The sequence below is a fragment of the Dichotomopilus funicola genome (genome assembly GCF_033296635.1).
Source record: "Dichotomopilus funicola strain CBS 141.50 unplaced genomic scaffold C8A04scaffold_105, whole genome shotgun sequence".
NCBI lineage: Eukaryota > Fungi > Ascomycota > Sordariomycetes > Sordariales > Chaetomiaceae > Dichotomopilus > Dichotomopilus funicola.
Window position 1 is genome coordinate 1 of NW_026944126.1, and position 21,669 is coordinate 21,669.

A 21,669-nucleotide genomic window follows, 5' to 3' on the forward strand; every position below is an offset into this window, starting at 1 on the left:
GCGTGGAAGAGTGGCCCGTTCGCTTATATGGCCCGCTCGCTTATAATGCACGTTAATCAAAATTTACCAAGATTTGATCGAATGTTAGTGGATTGGACTTGAGCAATCTGTTTGAGTATGCCGCTTTTTTTTTGGCCACAGTGAGCCAGGGAGTCAAACCGGAAAAGGGAAGAAAATGGTGATGGCACGAGCGACGTATCGGAAATACCGCCTCCACTCAGCACGTCTGTCACGAAAGCTAAACAGAAGCACTGTACGAGGTACAATTACTGACCTAATTAACCACCAACGACACGCAAATGATAAATTTATTAGATCAAAGTTGGTTACTCAAGGATGGGACAACGAAACGCACACCGTACACGACGTTGCAGGTCGAACTCAGCTACAAACGCATCGTGTCATATCCAAGCCCATCACTAGACGGAACCTGGAGCGAGCACCTAGTTGATTACATTACTTGAGTTAGCAAACGACGGCCGACGTCGTCGTGGCCGTTCAGACGGGCCTCCCCGGTCGATGACTCGATCCAAGAGTGAATTGCATCCGTGCATCCCAGCCAGTAAGTGAACCGATAATTATGTACATACACTACTTATTCCCGTGAAAGTAACGCCCCCGAGAGCGGGTCCAATCCCAAAAGTCGACTTGCTGAGAACACTGGCCTTCACGGCCAGTCGGCCACCAACGGTTGATTGGAGGAGATCCCAAGAAATACTTCGTCGTGCAAATGATTAGGTACCCGGCCGAGATGTGAGCGCGCTTGTGATATTCGGCCGTCGCGCGCCTAGCAAACTCACACCGACCTTGTTTTGAACAGGGGAAGAACTGCCATGCGAATCCACTCGAATCCAACCTTGCAAGGACCAGGGATATCAAGATATCTCCGCAGGTGAGTCAGCAACGTTAGGCTGACACCTTTTCCCGAGGACCTGGAGGGCCGTGGGCTTCGAAGAACATCGTCAAAGAATTTCCCAACTATCTCCCAATCCGGTAATGTCGTGGTTCTCGTATGATTCACGGGCGGCCCCTCGAAAGGCACACTCACAGGCATTGAAGACTGGTACCGGGCGGTGGTGGGAATCAAAGCTTCCCAAAGGGTTGATCGCTGACCGTATCACGCTAGCAGAATGATTCGGCCCTAGGGGAATCACGGAAATAATCCTACCGATACCACGCTGTCTTCTGCTTATGTGAGGTTGACTACACACAGCCCGACAACTTCTTCTTGGGAAGTAAGGGCTTACGGCACACGCGAACAGGAACTTTGCTGTTGAACTTGTACCCTAGCGGCCGGGCCTAGCCACGTCTCGGATGAGCACCGGAGCTAAGCACCGTAGCTGGAAGTTCCGGGATGAGAAGCATGATACTACAAAGTGTATAAATACAGCGGCGAGATCGCCTTGGACTCAGTACTCCCCTGGCTCCACACACTTCACAACCTTCTCCCAACTGACGTTCATCTCTACGAAACAAGCTCTCCCACGTGAAACCATCATGGCTGCTCCGACTCCGTATACCGCCCCCGCCTGGGCTGAGGGGATGCAAAAGTACCGGGCCCCTTCGCTCTTCCAACCGCACCGCGTTCGTGATGTGATCCGGGACGCCCACGAGAAGAAGATCCCAGCTCTCATCGGATACTATTCCGGCCTCAGCTCCATCCCCTTGGTGCGCTTCATCGCCCCCATGGGATTCGACATGATCTGGCTCGACTGGGAGCACACCCCCTGTGACGTCGAGACTATGACCACCGTATGTACCTGAAATACAAAAGGCTTTTACCTCGGGACATGGCTAACCATGAAATGTAGATGGTCCACGAGATTGCGTTTATGAGCGAAGGACGCACGATCCCCTTTGTACGGTAAGTAAAGGAGTTGAGAGCTTAATTACACAAACATCCGCTTACAACATATCAGGATTCCCGGTCATGATCACGCCGCCATCGGCTATGTGCTCGACGCCGGCGCCAGCCTCGTCATTCCCCAAATAGAAACTGTCGAGCAGGCCAAGCACGTCGTCTCGGCGGCCAAGTTCGGCTCCCGGCAAAACGGGACACGGTCGGTCCCGCCGTTCCGTCTGATCGCCGGCGTCTCGGACGCACCTTTAGATGGCAAGCGCGACGTGTGGCAAAACGTCAACGACCAGGCCGCCATCATGATTCAGATCGAGTCGCTCGAGGGCATCAACAACCTGGACGATATCTTGACCGAGGTCCCGGACATTGACGTCGTCTGGCTCGGCTCGCTGGACTGCCGCATCAGCATGAATCTAGCCCCCCAGTGGGGTCAGGGTAACGAACCGGAGTGGCTGGCTGCTGTGGACAAGTTCACCGCCACTCTTAAGAAACACAACAAGCCCCGCGCTGGGTTCTGCCTCGAAGCCGGCGAGAAGCTGGCCAAGGCCGCGGAGGATAATGTCATTCTGCTGCATGCCGGCGATCTGCTCAAGGTCTCGGAGCTGCCGCATCAGCTCGCAGCCGCAAAAGACGCCGTGGTGTTGAAGAACTAGGTGGTCTTCTACTGACAAAGGTTGAAATGTGCACAACTTAAGATTACCCAAAATAGATTCTTATGTAATGGTGCATCTTTGCCTTTATGCCCTTTCTGCGTCCAAGAGCTGTATCGAGTGTATGTCATCCAAAAGAATCTGAAGGTCCTTGTTGCTGATTTTTTCCGTCAGTGAGGGGATGAGCCGCTTTGCTTCCTCAGCATTGGTACACATTAACGTGGCTACGGCAGTCAGCAATGTGTGACTGATGTTGGAGTCGATGGTCTTACACAATTGTGCTTTCTCAAAGCTTGCAAGCTCCTGGTGGGCGCCAACGAGCCGCTCAACATCCTCAATGCTTTCTGCGTGTCGGAAGTATGCAAAGGCATCGAACTGTTTGAGTGTGTCTTGGACGGCCCTGGGTGAAATCCCGTACGTTAGTATTTTGCAACATCACATCCGTCGGAAGCACAAGTGTGCCGACGTACTCGCTCCAGACTCGGTTAACTCCTCGTCTCGTTCGTCTGTTTAGGATGGCTTTGACGAGAAAGGCCGCCTCCGACATGCGCAAGCATGGTACATTTTGGAATTCGCCGAGCTTGAGTTCCTCTCGGCTGTCTCTAGCTCGCGCGGTTTTGCTTTGGGTCTGGACACGGGCGCGTGCCGGCGGACGTCTTCGTGGGACATGATAGTTATGACCAGTTGGAAGTATGTGCGATGGATAGGTCGACGGTGGCCGGATATCCCAAGTTTTGAGGAGTCCAATTCCCAAAATGCGTTGAACCCAATGGATATATTATCTCTACTATTTCTTCGTTCCTTACATTCTGCAGTTCGTTCACGATGCCGTGTTGTTAACAAAGAATAGTGTGCTCCCTTCGTTGCATTCCGTTTCTCAAGCCGGTGTTTGTCGTCAGCGGGGCATCCCTTGGGACGGTAATCAACTCGTTTGCATGCCTGCGGTGGTCCCCCCATGTTTAGCAAATTTGGGACAGCTCCCACAATTCCAGTAACGTAATGGTGACCACTATTTGCCGGGTGATGCTCATTGCCTCTGTATTGAGAGCAATTATGGTGACTATATAAAGAAGTAAAGAGAGCCAAGGGAGCAACAGGCAAAGATTGGAACAGGATGCCTTTATCCAAGGTTGTGTAAAAGCTAAATTTTAATACCATCTCATCACTAAATCTGGGAGAGACATCCCATAATTCGTCAAATCAAGAAACTCACAAAACTCCCTCTATTTTTCGTCACAAACGCACGCTGGCTGCATTATCTCATAAACGCTCCCAATAGATTAAGTCTTACAACTTGGCACTTCATCCCTCGTTCGCTGTGCCCCGGTGTCAAATCCAAACAATTAATTACACCACCAACGACATAAGACTTGCGACCAACACAGGCGACCAGAGAAGCGCGGTCTGGACTGCCTGGCGATAACCCGCCGACACCAAAACGGGCGTACCAATCTTGGAAGTCTCATCAATACTGCACACATTCTCGCAGGTGCTCTGTTTCTCCTGCTTACTGTGCTGTCCATGCGAGTCAGTGTTGTTGTACACCATCTCAATCCACCGAATCTGGAGATACGCCGTCGAGCCCTTGGGCATGCGGCCCGACCAGCTGCCGCCGTCACTCCACGCGTTGAAGATCACCTGCGACGGATCACGCGGTGCCTGGAAGGTGATGTGGCTGGCCAGTTCGCCGTCGACAAACCACGTGCTGCTCCCGGGTGTCCAGTCCATGCGGTACTCGGCCCAGTCGGACCAGCGGCGGCCGGGCCCGGGGAAGGTCACGTTGTGCGAGGCGCCGGGGATGTCGCTGGTGCTGTTCCAGGCTGGCTGGTTAGTGAAGGAGACGTAGTGGGGTGGATCGCGCGTTAGAAATTCGAGATCGGCTTCTTGCACGAGATCCGTGTCTTCTGGGTTTGGTGGGGCGCGGTATGTGAACATGGCGGTCACGGCTCCAGGGGGCCCCTGGGTGCGCGCTTCCATGCGCATCGAGAGGAAGTGGTACTTTTCGCTAACCGACTCGAATTCAGCTGCGGACTGGAAATCATGGTGCCGGATCGTGCGGAGCGTGAGGTGCGTATTGTCAGGTTGCTGCTCGTCCCGCTCGATGTAGATGTTATTGGGCGAGTTGACCATCTGGAGCGTGGCGTCGGTGATGGTGCTGTTGTCCAGGTCTATCAACTCCGAGTTGCTCCAGTTCTGTATCGACCAGACATCGGCGAACTGGGAGTTGGTGAAGTAGTCGCTCGTGGGCGGTGCGCCAGCGCTATCATCCCAGTTGTCGATGGGGTTTGGAACGTTGATGTGGTCCTGAAGTGACCGGAAGTCAAAGAAGCGGTGGTGTGAAAAGTAGTTCGACTGGGTCGCGTTGGTCTGGTAGCAATGGCAGTTGGAGTCCGTCGTTAAGGCAAACTCGCCTCGGGCCACGGCGACCATGGAGGCCGACGTGAGGGCGAACGTTAAAGAGCGAGCGAGATCCATCATCGTGGCGCAAACGATTGGGGACGACTCCCCGGTGTGGTGTGGACAATGAGATGCCTCGCAATCAAGTTTTGGAGGTGCAGTCCTTCTCCGCCCCTATAATATGCGTCGTTCTACGGTAGCCTCTCCCGTGCAAGAATTTCGCTTCTTCCCGCCACGGTATTGTGAGATATTAACCCGGGATGCCGTAGGCGTTGAAACGGCAGGCGTAGCGGTTAAGTATAGAGGGCGCACAATCTATTTCCGTGAGGATGAGGCAGGCAACGTTGCAGTGCGAGAGCGTGGGAGATTACATGCGGCAATTCGAGCGGCTGCAGATGTGGGAGAGAAAAAACGACGAAACTTCAAATGCCAATTCTTCGCGGTTCACTTGAGATGCACGAGATTTGCAGCTCATGGGAGTTAAAAGAAAGGCCTACGGATAGGCATCCCGCCAACGGGGACGAGAATCGTCAAAGAAAAAAAGAAACGGCGTGCCGTGTTGGGCGCGCCAGCGACGTCGTCGGCACTGCACAACGGGCTCAGCCCAGCAGCGTAGGCGCCACGCACTGGGCGAAACGGGAACAGCTGAGATTGGTTTGTTCGGAATTACCCGAGCTAGGATCTGTCGTTTGTGTTGGCAATATGTACTATATTTATTTAGCCGCAGCGTGCCTGTCCGAGTTCACGAATGTAATATTTTAGTGGACGAGCTAAGAACCCGCCCATATGAAAAGAGGCCGCCTGCTCCTCCCGCCGTTTCGATCTTCATTTCCCAATTCCATTCTCGAGAGGCACCGGGCATTTGCATTGAGCACGTTTGAGGGCTCGAGCTGTCTGCTGCAGCGTGCCCCACAGAGTCACCGGCAGTTACAGGCCGGCCCGGACTGGCTCGCCCAATCGATCTCCGGTCACACCAGCCAGGGGATTGCTCGAATTGGTAGGTAAAGGCTACCGCAGTGTTTGCACCCCTGTCATGCGCCGTTCTCGACCCTCCAACCCGCCTTATTCGGAAGTCGAGAAAACACGACGGCATCCCAGCCGTCATTCAGCTTTGGCTGCGGCCCGGGGCGGCCACGTTTCGGTTTTGCAGTTTTGCTTCTTGTAAGACGCCCGGAACACGCGGTGTTGGCGACTCCCGTCCATGGGCTGAACCCCCTGCGTCTTGCATCGTGCATTCTGGGGCGTGCGTGCGGTCGTGCGGTCGTGCGGTTGTGATGCATGGTGGGTAAAGTGAAGTTTTTCCATAATCTAAAAACTTCCGAGCGGAAACCTCAGAACAGGTATTCGTCCCACCGATCTTCGTGGTACGCGTAGAAAAGGTCGTCGATGTTTTGCCCGTGGTCCGGCCCGAGCTGCTCTAGAAAGTCGTTGAACGTCGCTGGCCGCCGGGCTTGTCGTTCCGGGTCTGGGTCTTCGTCCCCCGAGAAATAGTATTCCGACGCCTCGTCCTCCTCTTCCAGCTCTAATTCTTCCTCGTCTGGTAATATGTGGTGCTCATGAAGGTACTCCTGTTCCTCGGCGGCCTCCTCGTACTCGTCTTCGTCTTCATCTTCATACTCCCCTTCATCCTCAGCGCCTGGCGGCTCATCCTCGTCTTGATACGACGGAAGCAGGTCAAAAGTCCGGAACAGGATGCCCGCTTTGGCGCAACGTTGTCGGGCCGTTTCGACTTCCCGCCTGAACCGCCTGTGAAACCGGCTCTCGGCCGGCCACGAGTGAATCGCCAGCGAGATGCTGGATAGTCGGTGTGCTTTACTCGCACACAAGCATTCCACGCCGTGCAGTACCATATCGAGATTGGCAAGGTATGACTGCTTCCAGTCTCGGGCCGTGCCCCACTCGCACACGAGGGTGAAGTCGCGGACCGACGGCGGGAGCAGCTGGCAGAGCCGTTCGCCATCGTCCCAGTCGAGCACGCCGAGCGTGCCAAACACGCCGCGGTAGTCGAGCATCAACGTCTCGAGACGCGCGAGCTCCGGGATGCACCGCAGCCGGTGATTTTCGGGTTTCCGTGGGCGTTCCATGCCCCGCGTGAGATAGTGTCCTTCTGAGAGCGAGACCAGCTCGAGAGTCTCCAGCGAGCCGGCGAGACCGAGAAGTGCATCGTTAAGGGTTTTGCCTTCTGGCAGCAGGTCCCGGTCGTCATCGGTGGAGCTCGCCTCAAAATGCACAACCAATGTTTTCAGGTTGACACATGCGAGGCAGAGCGCTACCAACCTGGGTTCGTGTATTTGAGTTCCGTAGAGTCGTAGGTGCTCAATATGTGGGAGTGAGGGCAGCGCAAGATCGCCCTCTGCGACAGTATCGGCTGAGGCGCAACACAGCTCGAGCGTCTTGACATGGGTGAGTTGGGGTAGGGTTTCGATAATGTAGTCGGCAATAAGACGGGATGGGGTCAACTGGCGGTCGCCATCTTCCCGCTGACAATAGATGCGCAGCGATGTGAGATTACGCATCTGGCCGATCGGGAACAGATCAAAGAACCGCTCGGCGATGGGGGGGTCGTGCTCAGCCCGGTACTGAATCACAGCGTCGCGTATCGCTGGTTCGAGTTGGTCCGTGGCCTCCACACCGAACGGGGCGTCCGGGCAGGCTATGAGAAAGTCTTGCAGGTTGGGCGCATTCAGGATGAGTCCCTTGAGAAGGTCCAGCACAATGGTACACGGCTCTTTCCCGGGGTATCGACATGTCCACCTGACTGGGGTCCAGTTAACGAACGTAGCCCTTTGCCACTCGGTGGACGACGCCCCCTTACCTCCGGTCTGCCTTTCCCACTCATGGCTGACCTCCTCGATGGTGGAGGAACCGCCAATGTTGACGAGACAGGTGATACTGCGAACCCATGCCCTCACATCTGGATTCAGCTCAACCCGACGCAGCAGGGCGACGAGGGCGCGCGGCGTAGGGATGATGAGGGTGTGGTAGAGTAACGGCTTGGCGATGGCGGCCATGCGCCGCGACGTCTGGGCGAAGGACAAGAGGTTGTGTTGGCAGACACGCCAGTCCGCCCACTGGTGGTCGGCATCGCGGAACTCCCAGGTACCAGACCCGCGCAGAGCGAAGCGGGTGGTCAGGGGCGCAGTAGGAACCAGGGCTTCGGCAATGGGCCGTAGCAGTTCGGCCGGGAGCCGTTCGAGAGACCGGAGGAACCGTCTCGGGTCGTTGAAGGGATGCGGAGGGTACGCGAAGTTGGGCGCAGGCGTGGGCGTGGGCGCGGGGGCCCTCGGGCAGCCGACCGAACTCGACGATGCCATCATCAGGGGCAACACTGGGTGGACGGCAAGCTCAACTCAGCCCAACGTAGGTAGCGCAGCTCGGCTGGACTCGGGTCACCTTGCAAGGTGGGCTGGGCGGAGGACGGAATAGGCGCGCAGGCCGCACACACCGCGCGCCGTGCGGCCGATGAGCCGATGATATGCAGAATGGAATCGCCGGTGCTCGACAAGGGGTGTTGAATGTGGGTGGCCGGGCCAGGCAAACATCTGGGCCGAAGGAGCCGCATCCAGGTGTGTTTGTGGTAATGGTGGTGTGCTGTGGTGGTGGTAGTGGTGGCGCTCGGCCGCGCACTGCAGAGCGAAGACAACGTCGTCGTGATGAATCCGTGACGCTGGCTGCCGCGATGACGATAGCGCTGTTGGCGGAGAATTCTGTGGTAAGGCGTGGGCGCGCGCGCGGTGGGCCAATCGGGGCAATCTGGACAAGTTTAAGGGACTTGCCAAAGCGTGCTAAGGGTCACGGCAACTTCCGATCTCGGCGGCCCCCGTTCTTTTGGCGTGTCCGGATCGCCAGGCGTGCCCGAGCAACTCAAGGACAGAGGCCCGGCAGGTGGACAAAATCGTCGCTCTCATCGCCGTCGTTGGACGATTCGGGAAGCTGCTCGCCTCGGACGCGTGTTAGTGGACGGGCACGAGGTTGGGTCATCAAAGGGCGAATTACGTCGCTGGCCACGTTGCAGGGCCACCAGGAAGAGCAGCTGCGACGACAGGGGAATGTCAGACGCCCGGCCAGGGGGGCGTCTCACAGTGGGCACTGGACGCCCGATGGGTGCAACGCCAATTTTTTTGTCATTTTTATTTCTGGCATTCCGCGGGGCTCCCACAATCCCCAACCAACCGGGGAAGCACGAGGATTACCCTGTCTAAGAACATCCAAAGGGCGTGGGAAATGCCGACATCGCTACAGTACCGCGCGCCCGTGGGGTCATTTTTTTTTTCTTGTCCCTTTTAATTGCAACACCCTGCCGCTAAATTTTGCCGCGTAACGGCCTCGGACACGGCAACGGGAGCCCCGGGCCCGGGTCTCGGTGCAGTGACCGCCGGACCAGTCTCGATGGCCACAAAGGTGCGCACCGTACAGTGGGTCAGGCGCTGTGACCCAGCGAGCTCAGTGGCTCGATCACTGCAACCGAGCCGGGACGGACCCAGGCTTCCCAGAGCACACGGTCCAGATTCAGCAGGTGCTACAGCGTTCATTTGCGCCCGGCGGACAACGGGCGGGGACAAGAAAACTGCCTCTCGCACCCGGAACGACTGCCGTCCAATCACTGCGGACGGCCGAGTCGATCGGATGCCACTGACGGTACGGTCGACACCGAGTCGTCGGCCTCTCCACGGGGTTTCCAAGCGGAGCGTGCGAAGCTACGGACTGCCATTGGGGGTCCTGTGAAATTGAGGTGAGCGGGCGGGTGGAGGACAATCTGGAAGTCAAAGAAGATCGCGGTCTCGGAGCAGTGCTGCGTCAGCAGCGCCGGAGATGACGCGGGGGCTCTGAGACCCGGGCCTGCGGGCGCCGACTGCAGCGGGTGCCACTGGGGAAACAACCGGCGGGCTTTAACGCGATCCGGAAGGCCGACCTGTGTCAGAAGTTCAGAACCAAGACTTGGAAAAAAAAAAGCGGTCCACGGCAGGCCGGGAAGGTGAAGTGAGTCACCCGGAACGAGCAAATTGCAAGCGGCCGTTGTCACACGCCGATCCAGGTTTGGCTTGCGTGTGCTGCAACGAGTTTTCTTGGTGGTGCGTCGTGATGCACAACAGACGGTCTTTCGTCCTGCTGCGTGACATCGCGAGCAAAGGCGCCGGAGAAGAAACAGCATCCCTGGACAAGCTTCCCGGGGGAGGCTGAAATTCAAGCAGATTTCTTTGCAGTATCTCTTGGCTTTGGCCGGGACCAGCCGCGCAACCGGGAGACGACCGCAACCCCGGGCTGATCGCGGGCCAGGCCGATGATGGGCCATTGCCGAGCGCAAACAACCAGCTCCGTCGATCATGGTTTTGGTGTCGCGAGCCTCAAGATGCGAGCTGGACCAGCGGACTCTTTCCTTCTCGCCGGCGACATTCTTGTTCCCAACAATTCCCGGCAATTCAGCACGTCTGCGGCATCAAACACCATTCGGCTGGCTTGATCCGCATCCAGAACCAGCTGCCTAATCCAGCGACGCCCAGCCGGATCACTGACCTCTCGTTACCAACGAAGCATCGTATTTCTTCGGATTCCGTCCAGATGACCCGAGCAATCATCCTGTCAAAGGCGCACTCCCTTCCTATCTCCATCGCGGCCGCATGTCGGAGAGCCATTGAGGTGCCCGTCGCCGCCATCGCATCTGCAGCACGGGCGGGGAAGGGCCCGTCGAGAGCTTGCGGTGTTGCAATCGGACGCATTCGGGGTCGAGGACATCGAAGTTCCAGCAGAGAACCACGGCCAGACAATAATATTGGTACCAAAAATAGCCATCGTGCTGCCGTTGCAATGCCGTTTCGCGCGACGTCGAGATGCGATCGATTGACCTCGGGGGCTTCTCCTCGCGTCGCAAGCTATTGTATCGCTCAGAATCCGGCGCAGTCGATTCGGCCGCTCGCTCGCTCGGAGCCATTCTTCTTCGGCGTGAGGGACAATGTGTCGCTGGAAAATCTGGGAGGAATTGGCTCCGAAATTCGGTGCAGTGACGATGCGAGGGTTGTGGTCCCTTGGTGGTTTCGCCTCTTGTGCAGCAACGGAAAGTGGGTCGAGCCTGCCGTTGCACAAGCCCAACTCCACTGTGACCAAAAAAGCGGCAGGCGAGGTCCCTGGATGCCCCACCTTTCTACCAAAAGGAAGACAATAAAGAATAAATCAAGAGGCATCGGCAGTTTAAAACAAGACAAAAGGAGTAAACTAAGCTATTGGTAGTTTAAAACAAGACAAAAAGGATGGATAAAGCCAAGACCTTGAATAACAATACCAGGATCATATATATGCAGCTATGCCAGTTATAATCGTCTGCCGGTTCTTTTTGGCCGCAGTGAGCCAACTTACAGGGCCTGACTAAATTTTGGTAAGTGGAGTCGAAACCCAACCTCACCAATTTCCCTGTGAGCACTGAACTTTTCTTCGCAACCACAAATCAGGTAACGGTACGAAAGTATCACAAAATCAGAATGCTATCATTTGCGACTATTCGCGCTGCGCTGAAGAAGTCGTCATTCAATCTTACTTCGCAATTTTCGACGATATTAACCCTGTCGCTACAAGGAGGTATCACGGTTCGCTCAGACCAGCGCTGGACACGTTTGTCAGACGCAAGACAACTAACTGGACCTAACATGACTTATTCGTTACCAGCCATCAACAATGCTTCAACATCCCTCTGGAACATCGGGGTGTAGGACCTGCGGCGTGTAGAATGTGCCGCCAGTAACGAGATGTGCCGATCCGGCGGCACAACCGACTCCGCTAACGCCGTGCTTTTCTGTGCGCTGGTAAGGAGCACCTTAAGCGCAGGGCCAGGCCGGTGCTCCCCCGAGTCGACGAGCCCCAGCAACATACCACCCACATGACAGGCATCGTCTCCCCACCCATCTAACGCTGTTTCTAAATCGGAAACTCCATCGATGACACAAAACACGGGACGGGAACGGTCCAAATGGGAGAAGAGTTCGCAAAACAACCGACAGAGACTCGGCACGTCGCCTGCATCTACAGCGCTGAGAAGCTGCATATCGACAAATTCCAGTGGCGGTGACGATGAGGCCGTACCGTCCTCGTCACTCTGGCTTCCTACCAGGAGCTGGTGCACGAACGATCGAATGAGCCCTACCGGACCACTCAAGGGGTTCCGTTGCCCCAGATGCTGGCCACAGAAATGATGGAGGACGACCGGGGAAGGCTGCTCGGTGTGATCCTCCTCGTCGATATTCATTATTGTTTCGACGAGAAAGGCGCATATGGCCGACATGGGTGACACCTTGGCTGCTGCGATATTACCACATTGGCCGTCGACGAGGACCAGGTCAGACACGGTAGCCGGCGCTTTGAGCCACCGGGTGAAGCGTTCGGTCTCCAACAACCGGCTACTTGGGGCGCCTGTGTCATTCTTGAGGCGATAGCTGCGTCGAATCACTTCTTCCAGGGCGTCGTCTACCGCAGAGTCTGGTACGTTGAGGGCGTTTAGGACATCATGGAGCCTAGCACGTGGTGATGTCGAATGTGGCGCGGGGTGTGGAGCTTGCTCGATCTGCGGCAAAGGTGAAGCCGGCGCCAACAACGACGGGCTCACGGCTGCCGTCACGAGCCACGGCAGCGCAGGCTGCTGGGTCGGCCCCGGGAATCCTGGCCAATACCAGCCGACTCCGGTCCCCCGGATCCCCTCGAGCACCCGGTCCGCCACCTTTTCCATGACGGCCTGGAAATGCTTGTCCTGGCCGGTTATCGCAAGCCGGGATTCGAGCCGAGTTACACCGTCGTCGATCGTCGCTTGGATGCCGTCCATTCCGGACTTGAGGGCCTTAACGTCGGCACTCATCCCATCGTTGAGCACCAGGATCTCGCCCACCGCTCGCTCCATCGCAGCCCGCGAACATCGGTCAACGCGTTCCGATGCTTGGGATACCCGAAGAAGGCATTCCTCGACTACGTCGGCTTCCTTCCCCGGCCGTTGCTTCCAAAGTCGAACCACTGCATGACGAATGTCAGCGCTCAGCTGGGCACTCCCAAAGGCATAGTGGACTCACGTCGATTCTTATGGGGATGACTACGCAGTAGTATCCTAATCAGAGTCGCAACGTCCTCCACCAGTGTGTTATAGAGTTGTCTGACAGCATGTAGTAGATCAAGCGCATTGGGGAATCGCATGCCAGCCTCGACCGCATCCAGGAAGGTTTGCGGGATGCCCTCGAACGCTCGGAGGATTTTGGTGCGGGTTTCTAACCGCAGAGTAACCATCTATTGTTTCCCCCTGATCAGTGACCACGAGCATGGAGCCAACAACCGCTTGACACACACTTACCTTGAACAGTGTCATTAGACCGCCCCGCAAAATGCTCAGGCCATCCTGGTCCGGTATCATGCCCGCCAACGCCTCGAGGACCGCAACCTCAGGCCCGGACTTTCTCAGCCGGGATCGCAAGATCGACTTTTCGGCCTTGGCACCGTCTTGGGCCTTGGCTGTCTCGATGGCGCTGATGACATCCTGCCAGCAGGACGATCGATTTGGCAGAGTGTTGTCGACAATCTCGACGTCTTGCAAGACCTCCACCAATGATCTATCCAGCAGATCGTAAGCTCGTGGCGCCGGGCAATAACGACGGATTTGTCATGGTGGCCTACTCTGGGTGAGAAATAACTACTGCACCGAGCAATGCCGTGTCTGTATCCATTCCAGAGACAATCACGTCTCTGTAAAGCAATCCCCGCGACGGTACTGTACCGGCCCGAGGGAAAAAGAGTATCGTCGTCAATCGGCCGTAAATAAAAAAAAACAAAACACACGAAACTTCCTGACCCGTATCACAGGCCGAGGTCGCGAGTCGCAGGTTTATAGACAGCTAGTTATACAACGTCTCCCGGTGTTATCGGGCGTGGCGGGGAATGAAGAGGTTGAATGTCTTCCATTCGGGCACTCGGCTGTCAGATGTCCATCTGCGCCGTTGGCTAGCGTAGCACCCGCCTAGCCCGCCCATTCTTCGCCCGGCAGATCGGATGGCAGTGTCAAAATCCCGCCACGAACCACGCGTTCCGGGCCGCCAGGTCCTTGCAGCAAGTCCGGCCCCAGACTCTCGGAAAGGAAGAGACCCCGTGGGTTGCCTAACTTAGCGCCGTTCATCGCCCGCGAGATTTAGCCCACAGGGCTGTCGTCGGGCTGCGGCTGTGCCGTTGCGTCGGTGATTGGCATGGTAGTCGCAGTTGTGCCAGACAATTGCGTCGGGGAATGCACGAGCTGCACTTTGGGCCTCCATTCATTGGCCAGTGTAGCGGCTCCTCAAACCGTTCGGTGCAGCACCGAATCCTTCACGGCAATGGTGTGAGGGCACTGAGGGGCTGGACTGCGTCGACCGCAAGAGGGGTGAGGGCGGGTGACCGTCTTGGCGCTAATCACTCAAAACCATGCGGAACTCTCTGGACAAGGCTCTCTCGGTGATCATGTGTGTGCAAAATGGATCGTGAGCAACCTGGGACATTTCAGGCCGACGGAGACCTCCCTTCGCCTCTCCAACAAACTGCGCTCCCCAAGTCCAACACCTGGCCGAGAGACACCATGCCGCCTTCGCTTGAAGCCGCCGTGGATGAACCGGTACCCCCCTCGCCTGGGTACTCGGATTACAGTAGCAGGACCGGCTCTGTCGTCGAAGAAATAGAAACGGAAGGCTTCATCCCCCCGCGGCCACCTCCGAGGCCAGCTTTTAGCCAGTTACCAACCACATTTGCCCCGACCGACCAGAAGGGGCCACAATCTCTAGATGATCGGGGTTCGTTGCAGCCATTGCGGGCGCCGCCTGAGGTGCCCATCATTCCTCAAGCTCGAAAATGCACTTTTGAGCAGTTTGTCAACCGCTTCTCCCCTGAAGAGTCGGGGTATGCCATCGAGTATCTCGAGGCAGGGACGGAACTCGGCTTGGAAATGGCCAAGGAGGTGGCGAGAAGGCGTCTGGGGAAGGTCAAAGGGTACGAAGGACAAAACGCCATCGAATACAAGAGCCGGCGTTTCGACGGCGGTCTTTCGAGTGGCACCTGGCTGCAAGCCGTCCGGATCCAGTCACCAGCAGTTCTTAACACCCTCGCCGAGGTCACGGGCTACAACTGGGGCACGGAACCACACACGTTTATGCGGCCGTTTGGGTACTTGATCCACTTCCAGCCCAAGATCAGGGAGAAACTAGCTGCGCTAGAAGCCATAGCGCTAGAGACTGACGACGCCGCTCACCACGATGCGGTGGAGAACCTGCAGTGTTATGTGGCGTTCGTCGAGAAGCACCTGATGCCCCTTCTTGACCAGTTCGCTGATGCCGACCACGCCAACCCAAAGCGCATTCGGTACGAGGATCTGTGGTATCTATTCAAGCCCGGTGACTTGATTTACCTCCCGCGGAGCACCCTGGAGAAGATTCTCAAAGGGCGCAACAACAAGCACGAAATCAACGAATCCGCCATCTATCAAACGATCTGGCGACTGGAAGTGTTTTGGCCCCACGAAGGCGATCTGACGTTGCCGATGCTGGGCAGCTCATCGTCCGACTGGGAGGCCAAGACGCGGCTGTACTTTGTCGACTACGACGGCACCGCGTACAAGCCGGTGTCGATCGACGTGACAATGGAACACTTTGACGGCGAAAAGGACATCCGCAGCTTGGAGGTGTTCCCAATCCGGTTCGTCTCCGACAGCCAGGCTAACATCGAACGGAGCCGGGAGCTCGGCGAGAAGTTCACGCAGTGCGTTGAGCAACGGCACGTATCGTACAAGGCGTGGACGCTCATGAACGAACCCTTGGGGTGGCGCTATATCAACTCGAACACCGGACGGCCGGCCACCAGCCCGGACTTTATCGACGGAGACGTCATTATCGATTTCCACGAAGGGTTCAATGCGCACCCACAGTTCAAATACAGTTATGGATTGCCAGAGAAGTGGTCCAGCGACGTCCTGACGACACGAGACAAATTCCCGATCCTTTTGTGGTCCGACAGCTCGCGGTCCAAGCTCGTATCGGAGTGGATCAACGTTGTGGTGTCGGACGACGATATCGACTTCCTCGAGGGCAAGGAGTTTGGGGAGAAGCATCCGTATGGGCAAAACGGCGTCGACAAGCCCCCGCCCGCGGACCTCGTCTTGCTTCCACGGCGCCTTCTCGGTTACGGGCTTCAAGAACGCAAGTTCTTGTTCCTCGACGTCGACAAAGTCACACTGAAGCCCGAGGACGAGTTCGATGCGTTTGACTTCCTTGAGATTGAGCCGGCCAACAAACACGTTATCCACTGCCTACTGACCGACCATTTCAACACCAAAGAAGCACGAAAGATGGGGGAGATTGCGAGCCAAGACCCAATCCGCGGCAAAGGGCGCAACCTCGTCTTTCTCCTTCACGGGCCCCCAGGTGTCGGCAAGACGGCGACCGTCGAGGCGGTGGCTCAAAAGTACCGCCGCCCGCTCTTTGCTATCACGTCGGGTGATCTCGGGTCGACGCCAGACGCCGTTGAGTCCTCGCTAACTGAAATCTTTCACCTCGCCAATGTGTGGGACTGCATCCTGTTGCTAGATGAGGCCGATGTGTTCCTAGAAGAGCGAGAGAAGAGCGACCTTAAGCGGAATGCTGTTGTATCAGGTGTGTTTTTCCCGGTTCCATGTGTGCTTCATCGCTAACGACGACAGTGTTCCTCCGCGTCATGGAATACTACAAGGGCGTACTCTTCCTGACTACGAATCGGCCTGGCCAGCTCGACGAAGCGATCAAGTCCCGCGTCCACTGCGCCCTCCTATACCAAACACTGAGCAAGGAACAAACGCTCCAGATCTTCAAATTGAACATCAAAAGACTTGAGTACATTGAGATGCAGCGCGGAAAGGTCCAGCCCGACTCCTCGCAACCCCACTTACAGGCCGACAAGACGGGCATCCTGGACTTTGCAAAACGGCACTGGTCCCAGCACGAATACGACGAACTCGGCCGCTGGAACGGGCGGCAGATCCGCAACGCATTCATTCTTGCCGCAGCACTCGCGCGCGGTGATGCAGACAGCACCGAAAGTCGCGGGCGGCCATCGGTTGTGCTAACAGACCGCCACTTTCAAAACGTCGCCAACAACATCACGGCCTTTGACAAGTACATGGCCCGGGCCCGCGGCGCACTAGATTCAGAGCGTGCCCGTACCCGCTCAGACCGGCCTGCGCCCGAGGACGACTCGGACTCGGTGCCCAACCGGCGGTCCTCACGGAACCCAAATCTCAAGCGTCCGTCATACAGCAACCTCGGCGCGACACCACAAACGCCGACGTCCTCACGGCAGTACTCCCTCACCCCCGTCTCCCCAACTCCACCGTATTACCTCCAGCCGTCCCCCCCGGCACCACCTCCGGCACAACAACCCGCACAACAACCCTACGCCGGTGGGTACGCATACCCTGGTCACCCGTACGGGGGTCCCGTCGTTCCTGTCCCAGTGTGGCCACCTTCAACGCAGCCGGGCGTCCAAGGACCGCCACCGACCATACATCAGGTGCCTCCAACTCAACAATACCATCAAGGTGTGCAGCAAGGCAGTGAAGGAATGGGGTATCAGGGCAGCACACAGCAGGCGCCACAAACGCCAGAGAATCACAATTCTCAAACTGCGCCGAGATAGCATAGTCTACGTAGTTGATGTAATGGATCATGATGTTACGTGCGGGTTCTTACACATGAATGGGTTGAAACAGCGTTGAATCAAACAACCTTGAATCACTAGTAAGAAGCGATGTGCCCGTTTAGCTTCGCCCGCGTGTAACCGTTCAGTAAAGTAGTACTTAACGATATCGACATGAAAATTTCAGCCGTTGTCCCAATAGTGCTTACAAATGTGTTACTTCATCATTCAGACGACGATAGTTGCACGCTGTGGGGTCGGAAAACGGGGTGACTCAAATCGCCGGGCCCAATCCATCTCGCCGGATCGTAAACAGGAAGATAAAACGAGTCCAAGACCGACCAGACTTTCAGCCACAAAATTCCTCCCACAAGGCCCTGAGTAAGACTACAAGTTGCTACCTAATTAATCACCGCACAAAATGTCCGCCGTCGACCCCAATCGCTGCGACATCACGGCCTTCATGGCCCAAGCCTCGACCGCGCTCGGTCGAGAACTCCCAGCACCCAAAGACATCTTCAACTTCGGCGGGTCATCACCCGAACTAGCCGACTCACGACTCCGACTCGCCATCGCCGGCGCCAAATCTGCCACCACTTCCTGGCCCGTCCCAGACCCGATGCATTGGGGCGTCGGCGACCTCTCCGTGATTCTTGACGGGCGTGGCGTACCGGCCGCCATTATGCGCACCACGTCACTGCTGCGATGCCGGTTCCGCGATGTGGAGGAGGAATTTGCGCTCGCTGAGGCTGAGGGGGATTATGAGGCGTATCGGACGGGGCATATTGAGTTTTATCGGGCGCAGGAGAAGGAAGGGGGTGAGAAGTTTGGGGATGATAGTGAGGTGTTGTGTGAGCGGTTTGAGATTGTTTATGCTGTGGTTGATGGCGAGGTTGTAAAGCCTTCGGCGTATTAATTAACTCGTTTAACCGTTTAACGTCGGGTATCGTGTCATTTGGATTACGAACATTATAAATACAGCGGCAGTAGAGGGACCCTGAGTCCTGACAAAAAGAAAATATGCAGTAAGAATGAAGGAAATATCATGCGTGCCCCACGCTCAGGCAAACTTGGAAGGCACCGTTGGGCCGTATACCTCAAGGTGGCCACTATCAGAGCGCATGGCCAGCTTAGCGTTGCACCGTGAGCAGAAGAAAGTTGTCGTCTCAAACCAACCAGCCACACACGGCACGCAGGCAAGGCACACGCAGAGCAAGCAGCACAATACACCAGCGACACTGTCGAGCCAATCAGCTACGGTTGTCCACGCAGAACACACCACGAATAAATACAAGGTTGACTTACACCTGCATCGGCGAGCCCTCCTTCTGTACCCTCGTCAAGGCCCGAGTTCGGCAAAATGGGCAGTCGACCCATTGCGGTTGGTCCCCTAGCTGGTGAAACGGCGTGACGCCCGGGACTGGGTGTAGTTGTTGTTGTTGTGTTGTTGCCATGTTGGGCTGGGGAAGAGGCTTGTCGAGGGTTGCTGGAATCTGCTGTACCGGCGCGGGGCCACGGTTGGCCGCAGGTTGGCTGGCATCCTGAACTTCGTCTGTGGCCCGGGGCGAGTACGCGGGCGGTGCCGGCGTGATCTCTGGCTCGACCGCAGGGGGTTGTTGTGGTTGTTCCTGTTGTTGCGGCTCGATCGCCTGCTCGACAACAGGGGCCTGTTGTTGTTGTTGCTGCTCTTGCGTTTGTCCCATGGCGAACGGTTTCGAGAGGCGTTTCTGCGGGTTGGGCGGATAACTACTGGAATGCCCAATTCTTCGTGAATAATTAAATGGTCTCGGAATTTCCTCTCCTGTATTTGTTATCCGAGGAGTTCGAATCTTCTTTCAACATTCCTCCTGGCACACGTCCTCTTTTAAAGGTCGAATTAGCGCAACACGGCCGAATTCGTGGCACTGCATGCCAATCTTTTTCGAGCAGAGTAATTCGGTCCCTTGTAACGCCGACAAGGACTGTCATTGGAGCTGGCCACGCACGCACAGGACGATTCAAGCAAGGATTCATCCGCTCAACCGTTCCAAAACGCCTTGGGCCTTGTGCGAGCCATCAGCCCCATAAAGTGGGCTTGTTTGGCCCGTTCATGGGTCCTCTTCCAGGCTTGGCCAGTGGCTGTGAGCAAACCGCCTGTAATTGGCGAAGATCCGGGCAGACAGGCAAGACAGGCAACAGCATACGAGACTTAGCTCCTTGGCTAAGTTAGCTAAAAACAACAATTCTTGATTTGGTGGGATCGAATTCCCTGCGAATACCGAACCCAGCGCGCGACCAAGAGGTTTTGCTCCTTACCACGGGAAAGCGGCATCACGGTTCAATGAGCCCCTAAAAACAAAGTTTGGGGAAAGTCTTGGCGCTAGACCTCCATTTGTGGGGATCCGAAACCGTCAAGTCTTTATGACATCATTGTCATGGCTTCAACTGCACACTCGGGTGTTGTTTCTAAACTGGAGAAGACTTTTTGGCCGACATTGTTCTCTCGGATCCCATTTAGATTCCCCTGGAAACAAAGCTCTCAACTTTTAAGTTACACTTGCCGTTCCACGTAAAATCATGTCAGACATCCTCGAAGCCCTTAAAGACGCGGTCAGCCCGAAGCGACGCGCACAGGCCACAGACGAGACGTACGATGCCCACAAGAGGGGCCCGTACCCGGATCAGCCGCCCCATGCCCCGGCCGGCGAAGCAGTCTCCGGCCCGTCCCCGGTCGAAGCTCGGAATCCTGGGCGCGCAGAGCAAACGGACCTCAGCAGGGGGGCGGCTACCTCGGCTGCGGCGCCCGCATCTCAGAGCGCCGGCCCATCCCAGGTTTCCTGCGGAAGTCCTGCTAAGGAGACTCCCGCCCCGCATCGCGGGGCCAACTCGCACCACGACCATCGGCCCAGTCAAAGCGTCAGCGAGTATAATGAAGCTACTCATCGTCCGGTGCACGCCGAGGGTGGGAAATTTGGGCTTTCGTGAGGTTAGTTGCGGGGAGGAGCATGTTAATTATTTAGGATTTGCTATTTTTGATGTTGATAATAATAAGTTACAAGTAATTAATATAAAAATAACATCTTTGCTCAATCCTACCCCAACATCTCACATTACTGGGGAGAACCTCCTTTTCCTTTGCCAATAAACTTTGAATCCACCCAGGAAGAGTACATATGGGACATTAAACTAACACAAATAATGGAAATCACGAAATACTTCACCGCTCCGTTTGCTTCATTCAGGATAGCAGCGAGCGCAGCTTGTTTGATGGGCCAGATGCTCCACTGTGAAGCTTGGTAAACGGCTTATCGATAAGACAGACGCGACGCGGTTGTCCTCCCCAAGCCGCAAACACAACGCCTCGCATTCCTGATGACATTGGCTCTCTTGACCGCAGCCTTCCGTTCTTCAACCATTATCTAGTGTGTCATGCTATCAACAGCGATTCCATTCCTCGCAGACTGGCAGGACAGCTGAGCTCGACAGCCAGGTTGACACGGGTGGTGAGGATCTTCTGCTTTCCACGTTTGACTGTTATTTCGTAGCTGACAAGTGCTAGATGTGTTAGGTGGGAACGACCGATCTTATCTCGCAAGCAGATTCTCGACTAGATATCCATACATCGGACAGGACCGTATCCAAGGCAACGACGCGAAAGCGCCCCCGAGCAACCAGAGCTGTGATGCCGGATCCTACCGCGAGACCTACACCAAACATTGGAGTTACATTTCTCGGGCCCATCTTCATGTTGCTCTTGCCGCCTGGGCTGGCCCGCCTCAATCCTTTTCGTACGATACAGCCTTATGACCCTACAATGACCACGAGCACCCCGTAGCATTATCCGACCTTCTAGCATCACCATACCTTCACCTTGCAAGACGAGATGCCTGTACCATTATCGTGGCCCCTGCTCGGGTACATCCCTGTGGACTTTATTAAGCCAAAGCTCTGGCCCTGACTATAACGAGCCACATTCTGGGGGATGCCCACTGGGTTTGGGTGAACCGGGGAAACCCCGGTGCCCGATGTGCAGCTTGCTTTCCGTCGAAATACCGGTAGGTTTGTTACTAATGTCCCGGACTGTCCCAAAATGATCTCGGGTCGTGGGCGGATGACGAGTGCCGCGACCATCAAGCT

At 56.1% G+C, this 21,669-nt stretch overlaps 8 protein-coding genes across 8 annotated transcripts; 4 read left to right on the forward strand and 4 right to left on the reverse strand.

The window, feature by feature from the left end:
• Nucleotides 1-1,497: 1,497 nt before the first annotated feature.
• C8A04DRAFT_15739 (Pyruvate/Phosphoenolpyruvate kinase-like domain-containing protein) lies at nucleotides 1,498-2,511 on the forward strand (the record flags this gene model as incomplete). The annotated part of the gene is made up of 3 exons (XM_062778597.1): nucleotides 1,498-1,752; nucleotides 1,812-1,864; nucleotides 1,920-2,511. 3 exons carry the CDS (start codon nucleotides 1,498-1,500, stop codon nucleotides 2,509-2,511), a joined length of 900 nt encoding a protein of 299 aa, XP_062632918.1.
• Nucleotides 2,512-3,855: 1,344 nt separating this feature from the next.
• C8A04DRAFT_15753 (glycoside hydrolase) lies at nucleotides 3,856-4,983 on the reverse strand (the record flags this gene model as incomplete). Its single annotated transcript, XM_062778604.1, has 1 exon — nucleotides 3,856-4,983. The coding sequence occupies one exon, from the start codon at nucleotides 4,981-4,983 to the stop codon at nucleotides 3,856-3,858; it is 1,128 nt and encodes a 375-aa protein (XP_062632919.1).
• Nucleotides 4,984-6,236: 1,253 nt separating this feature from the next.
• C8A04DRAFT_15759 (uncharacterized protein) lies at nucleotides 6,237-8,219 on the reverse strand (the record flags this gene model as incomplete). The annotated part of the gene is made up of 2 exons (XM_062778607.1): nucleotides 6,237-7,663; nucleotides 7,721-8,219. 2 exons carry the CDS (start codon nucleotides 8,217-8,219, stop codon nucleotides 6,237-6,239), a joined length of 1,926 nt encoding a protein of 641 aa, XP_062632920.1.
• A 3,329-nt stretch (nucleotides 8,220-11,548) lies between these two features.
• C8A04DRAFT_32938 (uncharacterized protein) lies at nucleotides 11,549-13,595 on the reverse strand (the record flags this gene model as incomplete). The annotated part of the gene is made up of 4 exons (XM_062782270.1): nucleotides 11,549-12,894; nucleotides 12,951-13,161; nucleotides 13,226-13,481; nucleotides 13,546-13,595. 4 exons carry the CDS (start codon nucleotides 13,593-13,595, stop codon nucleotides 11,549-11,551), a joined length of 1,863 nt encoding a protein of 620 aa, XP_062632921.1.
• A 776-nt stretch (nucleotides 13,596-14,371) lies between these two features.
• C8A04DRAFT_32939 (uncharacterized protein) lies at nucleotides 14,372-17,553 on the forward strand (the record flags this gene model as incomplete). Its single annotated transcript, XM_062782271.1, has 2 exons — nucleotides 14,372-16,535; nucleotides 16,583-17,553. 2 exons carry the CDS (start codon nucleotides 14,372-14,374, stop codon nucleotides 17,551-17,553), a joined length of 3,135 nt encoding a protein of 1,044 aa, XP_062632922.1.
• Nucleotides 17,554-17,974: 421 nt separating this feature from the next.
• On the forward strand, nucleotides 17,975-18,469 carry C8A04DRAFT_15744 (PUA-like domain-containing protein; the record flags this gene model as incomplete). The annotated part of the gene is made up of 1 exon (XM_062778601.1): nucleotides 17,975-18,469. One exon carries the CDS (start codon nucleotides 17,975-17,977, stop codon nucleotides 18,467-18,469), a length of 495 nt encoding a protein of 164 aa, XP_062632923.1.
• A 144-nt stretch (nucleotides 18,470-18,613) lies between these two features.
• Nucleotides 18,614-19,256, reverse strand: C8A04DRAFT_40618 (uncharacterized protein; the record flags this gene model as incomplete). The annotated part of the gene is made up of 2 exons (XM_062785009.1): nucleotides 18,614-18,791; nucleotides 18,859-19,256. 2 exons carry the CDS (start codon nucleotides 19,254-19,256, stop codon nucleotides 18,614-18,616), a joined length of 576 nt encoding a protein of 191 aa, XP_062632924.1.
• Nucleotides 19,257-20,109: 853 nt separating this feature from the next.
• C8A04DRAFT_15749 (uncharacterized protein) lies at nucleotides 20,110-20,517 on the forward strand (the record flags this gene model as incomplete). Its single annotated transcript, XM_062778602.1, has 2 exons — nucleotides 20,110-20,364; nucleotides 20,458-20,517. The coding sequence occupies 2 exons, from the start codon at nucleotides 20,110-20,112 to the stop codon at nucleotides 20,515-20,517; spliced, it is 315 nt and encodes a 104-aa protein (XP_062632925.1).
• Between the last annotated feature and the right edge of the window lie 1,152 nt (nucleotides 20,518-21,669).